Source organism: Ictidomys tridecemlineatus, chromosome 3, assembly GCF_052094955.1.
Source record: "Ictidomys tridecemlineatus isolate mIctTri1 chromosome 3, mIctTri1.hap1, whole genome shotgun sequence".
NCBI classification, from domain to species: Eukaryota; Metazoa; Chordata; class Mammalia; order Rodentia; family Sciuridae; genus Ictidomys; species Ictidomys tridecemlineatus.
The window spans coordinates 84,764,145-84,772,032 of record NC_135479.1 but is presented as its reverse complement, the minus strand read 5'-3'; the positions used below and the strand labels follow the sequence as shown (position 1 = coordinate 84,772,032).

At 41.2% G+C, this 7,888-nt stretch overlaps 1 protein-coding gene across 1 annotated transcript; it reads left to right on the top strand.

The window, feature by feature from the left end:
* Positions 1-1,021: 1,021 nt before the first annotated feature.
* On the top strand, positions 1,022-6,152 carry A4gnt (alpha-1,4-N-acetylglucosaminyltransferase). The gene is made up of 2 exons (XM_005328007.3): positions 1,022-1,432; positions 5,491-6,152. The coding sequence occupies exons 1-2, from the start codon at positions 1,022-1,024 to the stop codon at positions 6,103-6,105; spliced, it is 1,026 nt and encodes a 341-aa protein (XP_005328064.2). The 3' UTR covers positions 6,106-6,152.
* Positions 6,153-7,888: the final 1,736 nt, after the last annotated feature.

The following is a 7,888-nucleotide window of genomic DNA, read 5'->3' as shown; positions in this document are numbered from 1 at the left end:
CTGAAAGATTGGGCGGTGATTTATCAGAAAGTACACCAGGAAAAAACTTGTCCTCATTTCTAAGACTTCAAATACTGGCTAACTGTTCAAGTTTCTGCCTAGAAGGTAAGCTCTGACTTACTGATTTTGCATTTTGTAGAAGAGTTATATAGTTTGTAAAAAATAGACTTCCCAAGAATTGAGATTTCCATTTTCCTGGAGTTGGAGCTAACATTTACAGAGGGGCAGATACTTGACAGGTCAGAGCCTGGCTTTGGTGCTGGACAGACTCAGGTGGGAGTTGTAACATCACTACTTGCAAACTGTGTGATCTTGGCAACTTATTTAACTCTCTAACATTCCATTTTCTTCCTTGGATAATTCTCTTCTTAGTTCTATTAGTTTTTCTGTAAGTGATCTTGGATTTTCTAGGTCGGCAATCATATTTTCTAAAACTTATGATGTTTTTGCTTCTTTTAACATTCATAGTTACAGATTCCTTTCTTTCACTTTATTGCGATGGTTGGAATTAGCAGAATGAATTTAAACAACAATAGTCATAGTGGCTATATCTTTATTCCATTCCTGATATGAACAGATGTTTCAAATGTTTCGTATGAAGTATGATATTCTAGATGTTATAGTAGACATTATTTATTTGCTTAAGAAAGTTTTTATGCTTCTTAAAAATCATGAATGGATGACAAATGTTATCACAGTCTTGGCATTTATTGAACTGAAATGATTATATGGCTTTTCTTCTTTATTCTCTTAAGATAATGCATTCATGAATAGTTTCTTTCTACCAACAAATTAATTATTCTCCTATGCATAATCATCCTTAAATCTAAGATAACCCAAATTTGGTTATGCCAAGGTTTTCTTTTTATTACTTCTCGACTCTATTGTATTTCTTTCGTATAGGTTTCTAAGTGATATTCTCACATGGTATTCTTGTGTGCTATCTTCATCCAGTTGGGAATGTGATGTTTAATGAATGGTGGGTGTTGTTAAAGGAGCAGGCTGGGAGAGAGCAGTGGACATGCTGAAGGAGCTCCAGTTCTCCCTATCCATCACCCTGCTGTTTGCCTGTGGCTTCCTCTACCAGTTCCTCCTGAGATCCTCCTGCTTCTTCTCCTGCCTGATGCCCTTCAAGTTCCAGCAGGACCCCGAATCCCTCCTGAGCCATGGACGTGGCATTGTGTTTGTAGAGACCTCAGAGCGACTGGAGCCACCCCCACTGGTCTGCTGCGCCGTGGAGTCTGCTGCCAGGGTTTATCCAGAGCAGCCCGTGGCCTTCTTTATGAAAGGTCTCAACAGTTCCATTCAGCTGCCCTCAAACTCCAGCTACCCAGCCTTTTCCCTCCTCTCAGCCCTGGACAATGTTTTCCTCCTCCCTTTGGATATGAAAAAGCTGTTGGAAGACACACCCCTGTATTCATGGTATACTCGAGTAAGTGTTTTGGGGGAAAACTTACAAAATTAGTGTTGGGAGGGACTAACCGAAGACTCGTCCAAAATGACTCCAACTACTCACCAGACAGATGGGTCAAAGGAGTAAGGAATCAGGGCCAACGGAGTAAGGAATTCAATCAGTACTCTTATTTTGTAACTAAAAAACAAAAATTAATTAAAAATTGACATTAAAATAATACTATTTATTTGCCATTGCAAAATCCTTGACCAAATATCATCAAACTTCTACAAATGGCAGGACAGTAAATATTTTTTAGGCTTTGTGGGCCAAGCAAAAAGTTGGAGGATATTATCTAGGTTCTTGAATTAGTTTCCAATGGGTGCTATTACAAATTATCACAAACTTGGTGACAACCGAATTTTTTTTTTTTTTCAATTCTGAAGGCAGAAGTCCCAAATCAGCTTCACTGGGCTGATCTCAAGGCATTGGCAGGGCCACATTCCTTGCAGAGACTTTGGGAAGAATAATTCTTCATTTCTTTTTTTTAAAATATTTATTTATTTAGAGGTGTAGATGGACACAACACAATGCCTTTATTTGTATGTGGTGCTGAGGATCGAACCTGGGTCCTGCCCATGCTAGTCGAGCGCTCTACCGCTGAGCCACAATCCCAGCCCTAATTCTTCATTTCTTACCAGCGTCTGGTGGCTGCCAGCATCTGTTGGACTGGAGACCATTACTCCAAGCTCTGTCTCCATCTTCAAATTCTCCTTTCCTCTCTGGGTGTAAAACCTCCCTCTCTTCTTCTGTTAAAGCACATGAGTAATTTTTTAGACCTCCATGAGGATAATCCAGAATAATCTCCCCATCTCAAGGTCCTTAGCTTAATCACATCTGAAAAGCTTCTTTCCCCATATGAGGCAACATCTACAGTTTCCAGGAATTAGGATCAGATATTTTGGGGTGGCAATTATTCATCTTACTATAGTGTCTATATAAAAGAGAGAAAAAAATCTTGCCTCACTCTTCCACATTTGCCTGGGCTCTGGGTGAGCTGTCGTAGGTGGTGGGCATGCATGCATTTTATTGCAGTCAACTAGAAACACTCTTTGGATTATCTGGGCAATCTTAGTCTTTGAAGATGCCTAGGAATGACTACTGTGGGCATAGGATTGGGAGTGGGGGCAACAGTCATCTAAGCAGCCAGAACATCAAACCTCCTTCTGAAACCCCTGTTGAGGCTCTTGTGCTTAGGGTGCACTACTGTAATGTTTATATCAAGGCAGTTTTCCTCCTCTTCTGGTTCCGTACAGTTTTTGATATCCTACGTCTCATTGTTTGTTCATTAACAATCACTAATTTACCAAAAATATCATACTTCCTTATTTTTATCAAAACCTGTTTCTTTTGGATGAGTAGATGTCTGAGGTCCGCCAGTCGTGGTTCAAATCCAACCTCTTCCTCTTTGCACAGATGACTGAACTTCCTGATCCTTCTAATTTTTCATTTTTTAAAGAAGAATGATCTTAGAACCTATCTTTGAGGATTTGTCTATCTTTGGACCAGGTATTGGTAAATGTCATCTATTCTTATTTATGAGGTTTTCAGCAATTATAAACAAGGTGATGATTTTTTAGCTACTTGGGAAAATTTTTGCAAAGTTTAGTCGGCCTGCTTTTATTTGATTTTTTAGAATTTTAAAGAATGTTTATTTTTACCAAAAGTCAAGGTGGTTGTTTAACCTTTTTTTTTAAAAAAAAAAACATGTATTTTAAAGTTATAGGTTGACACAATACTTTATTTTATTTATTTTTAAAATGTGGTACTGAGGATCGAACCAGTGCCTCACACATGGTAGACAAGCACTCTACCTCTGAGCCACAATCTCAGCCCCAGTTGTTTAACCAACAATGTGTTTAATCAACACATTGAAGTTCAGAAAAAAAGTGCTGAGACCCTGAGGCTGGGGTTGTGGCTCAGTGGTAGAGTGCTCACCTAACATGTTTGAGGCTCTGGGTTCGATCCTCAGCATCACATAAAAAAATAAATAAACAAAATAAAGGTATTGTGTCCATCTACAAAAAAAAAAAAAGTGTTGAGACCCTGTCTCTAAGTAAAATATAAAAAGTGGCTGGGGATATGGTTCAGTGGTTAAATGCTTCTCGATTCTATCTCTGGTACCCCCCCCCCCCCAAAAAGTATATTTTGTTTTTTGTATTCAAAATATTAGCATCCCATGTGGGAACACTGCTATTTATGCTGATTTGTTTTCGTTCCTTTTAATTTCACTTTTAAATTCACTTTCAGTTTTGTTCACTTTCCGCATTTGCAGTTGTCTGTGGCTTCTCTCTCTCTCACTCCCCTTCCAGCTTTATCTGCAATATGTGCCAGAACTCAACCATTTCTCTTCTCCCAACCAGGTTATCACCTAGGCCCACGCCACCATCACCTCTTGCCTGGATCATTTCGACAGCCTCCTCATTTGCTCTTTTATTTCTGCCCCGCTCATCTCTCACCCCTTTATCATGGTCTTTTCTATACAGCAGCCAAAGTGAGCCCTTGAAAATTAATTCACATCCCATCCCTCTTTCTTCCAAACCATCTGAATAACTTCAAAGTCTTGACCCCACCCTACATCAACTGCTCTCTGTTTCTACACTTTCTATTCTCATCACCTGCCCTGCTCTCTTCTCTGCCTCTGCCACACGGCCAGGGTGCACCTGCCCCAGGGCCCTTGCTGGTCCCTCTACCCAGAATCCTCTTCTCCCAGAAATGGCGATGGTTCATCACCCACTTCATTGACATTTCTGAGGGAACCTGATATCATGTTGAGCTCCACTCTCTTTCATAACCCCCTCACCCAGCTTTTTTCTCTTCATAGTTCTTATCAACACCCAACAGAGTATTTATTTATTTATTTATAGTCCATTCCCTCCCAGTAGGGAAGTTTGCCTATCTGTTCACTGCTGTATCCTTAGCAGTTCTAACAGAGGTTGGCACATAATAAATAGACCCTCAATGAATATTATCAAAGCAATGAAGAAGCAAATGAATACACACATTTAAAGATTCTTTAACCAATTTCTCATCCAGCATACATATTGACTTTCCCTCTAGTTTCCTAGTTTATTTTTTTCTCCATTAATTTTTAGCATTTTTAAAAAATTTTTTATTTGTTCTTTTTAGTTATACATGACAGTAGAATGCATTTTTAAAAAATATATTTATTAGTTATAGGTGGACACGATATCTTTATTTTATTTATTTATTTTATGTGGAGCTGAGGATGGAACCCAATACCTCACTCTTGCCAGGCAAGTGCTCTACGACTGAGCTACAACCCCAGCCTCAGTAGAAAGTATTTTTTTTAATATTTATTTTTTTAGTTGGACACAATATCTTTATTTATTTAATTTTTTGTGGTGCTGAGGATCGAACTTAGGGCCTCGCATGTGCTAGGCAAGCGCTCTATCGCTGAGCCACATCCCCAGCGTCATGTAAAAAGTATTTTGACATCATACATACATGGAGTATAACTTCCCATTCTTGTGGTTGTAGATATTGTGGAGTTATACTGGTTGTGTATTCATATGTGAATACAGGAAAATTATATCAGGTTCATTCTATGTCTTTTCTTATTTCTGTCCCCCTCCCTTCCCTTCTTTCCTCTTTGTCTAACCAATGAGCATTCTGAGGGCTTTTTGATTCTTCCTTCACTGCTTCATATATGTGGTTAAAATGTACACCCACACTGAAGAATGACTCAGATATTTCATTGTGAAATCCCTGTTGGATTTCTTCTTTCTCTTTCCACTGCTGTGGTTTATTTTTTTCCAGAAAATCTTTAAAAGTTACTAAAACTCTTTTCATTGATAGTAATTGCTGCAAATTTTTACTTAAAGGAATATTTTCACTTAAAGGAAAATTCAGGGAGGTAAGTTTGGGAAGTTTGGAAAATTTGGCTTGTGGCCAAATCTAATTTTGGGAAGCTGGTTTATTGTACCCCTCCCCCTGCTCCTCTGGGCTTGGCTTTCCTACTGTGACTCCCCTCCCTCTTCTCACTGCTTGGGGCTGATTTGCACCTGCTCCCACAGATCAATGCCAGTACACAGGCATATTGGCTCCATGTCAGCTCAGATGCATCCCGCCTGGCTATCATCTGGAAATACGGTGGTGTCTACATGGATACTGACGTCATCTCCATCAGGCCTATTCCCGAGGAGAACTTTCTGGCTGCTCAGTCCTCTCGGTACTCTAGTAATGGGGTGTTTGGGTTCCTGCCCCACCACCCCTTCTTGTGGGGATGCATGGAAAACTTCGTTGAACACTACAATTCAAAAATTTGGGGCAACCAAGGTCCTATTTTGATGACGAGGATGTTGAGATTATGGTGCAAACTTGGAGACTTCCAAGGGCTGAGTGACCTCAGGTGTCTGAACTTGTCCTTCCTACACCCCCAGAGATTTTACCCAATCTCTTATCCCCAGTGGAGGCGTTACTATGAAGTCTGGGACAGAGACCTGAGTTTCAATGACTCTTATGCCCTGCATTTGTGGAACTACATGAACAAGGAGGGGAGGACCGTGGTTCGAGGAAGCAACACACTGGTGGAAAATCTCTTTCGTGAGTACTGTCCCAGGACCTACAGGGACCTGATCCAAGGCCCAAAAGGATTAGTGACCAGGAAGCTGGGGCCAGGTAACAAATAGAGTCAAACAACAAGTTACTGTGGGCATGTGACACTGGAAACTACCGGACTGCCATACTTTTGCTTGATTTCTACTCTCTCCTGGGGGTGGGGGGGTCTTACCTGTATCTCGGGATTAGCCTCCTCTGTTCTCTAATAAAACAATCCCAAAGAACAGTGGCTATGAGACATAGAAATTCATTTTTCTTTTGTGAAAAGGAAGTCTGGAGTTGGACAATCCAGTACAGGTAGGGTGATGGTGATTGTCAGGGACCCAGGTTTACATCTTTCTGCTTGTCATCCTTAGGGACTATAGACCATGGCCCATGTGCCTGCTGGGCTTCCATCCCATCATGTCTGCATTTCAGGCAATAGGATAAAGGAAAAGAGGTACACCTCTTATTTTATAAAGACTTCTGCAAATACCATTGAGTGCCATCACCACTTCCCCTTGCATCTCCCTGGCAAGAATGTAGCTGCAAGAGAGGCTGGGTGCTGGGGTAAGCAGCTAATAGTTTTGCTGCATGTTCTAGTTAATACTGTAAAATTAATTCTAGGACCTGTTAGAACCTTGACTAAGGGAAAGAGAGACTTGATTTCTGGTCCTGATTTTGACATTGGTATATTAGTCCATTTTCTGTTGTTATAACTAAATACCTGAAACTGGATCACTTATAGAGAGATGAGACTTACTTAGCTCACAGTTTTGGAAACTGAAAGTCTAAGATCTGGTTGCCCTTGCTGGTTAGTCTCTGGTGAAGCCCTTAAGGAGAATGGCACCAGAGTGGCAGCAATAGCACACTCAGAGGTAATCATGTAGCAATACAGGAAGCCAGAGAGACTCAGGGGCTAGGCTTCCTCTTTTTAGAACAATTCACTCTTGCAGGAACTAACCAGGGTCTCATGAGAACTGTATTAATCTCTGCCAGAGTAGCACCCCTAGTTTAGCCAGCTTTTCATTACTATGACCAAAATACCCAACCAGAACAACTTAGAGAAGGGAAATTTTATTTTGGCTTATGGTTTCCAAGGTCTTAGTCCATAGTTGGCTGAGTCTATTGCTCTGGGCTGAAAGTGAGGCAGAATATCATGGTGCAAGGGCGTGGCTGAAGGAAGCTGTTCCATTCTTGGCAGCAAGGACGCTGAGAGGGGGAAGGGGAAAGAGACAGTAGGGAAAACACACCTGTCCATGGCACCCCTCCAGAGGCTCATCTCCTCCAGCCATGACCCACCTACCTACAGTACTACCCAGTCCCTCCATTTAAACTAGAGTGGACAGATTAAGTTACAGCCCTCCAATTCCGATCATTTCACCTGTGCATTCACACAGGTGCTTTGGGAGGACACTTCATAAAACATAATAAGCCCAATAACTTAACCACCTTCCACTAGGGCCCACTTCCTAGCTTCCGCTACCTCTCCGCATCACCACAGTGGGGACCAAACTTTCTACCACATGAAACTTTGGGGGACACACTCAAAAACATCCAAACCACAACATTCATGAACGAATTTCGTCAAGAAGTATTTATTGATGATTCCTTTCTGTGCGCCAAACACTAGTTTAGAGGCAGAAGGTAGCAGACCTAGAATCAAGCAGAGGGTTCCCAGAACTTACATCCTAATCACTGGCCACTCGTCCTTGGCATAGTCTCCTCCCTTCCCGCATCTGCCATCCTCTACACTACCCCTTCCCAATGTACACATGCATTTATGCTACCAGTTGGCTCATAAAAGCAAATTGCAAACTCAAACTATTTAAAACTTCTGCCCCTTCTTAGGTTCACATAAACATTTACCTCCTT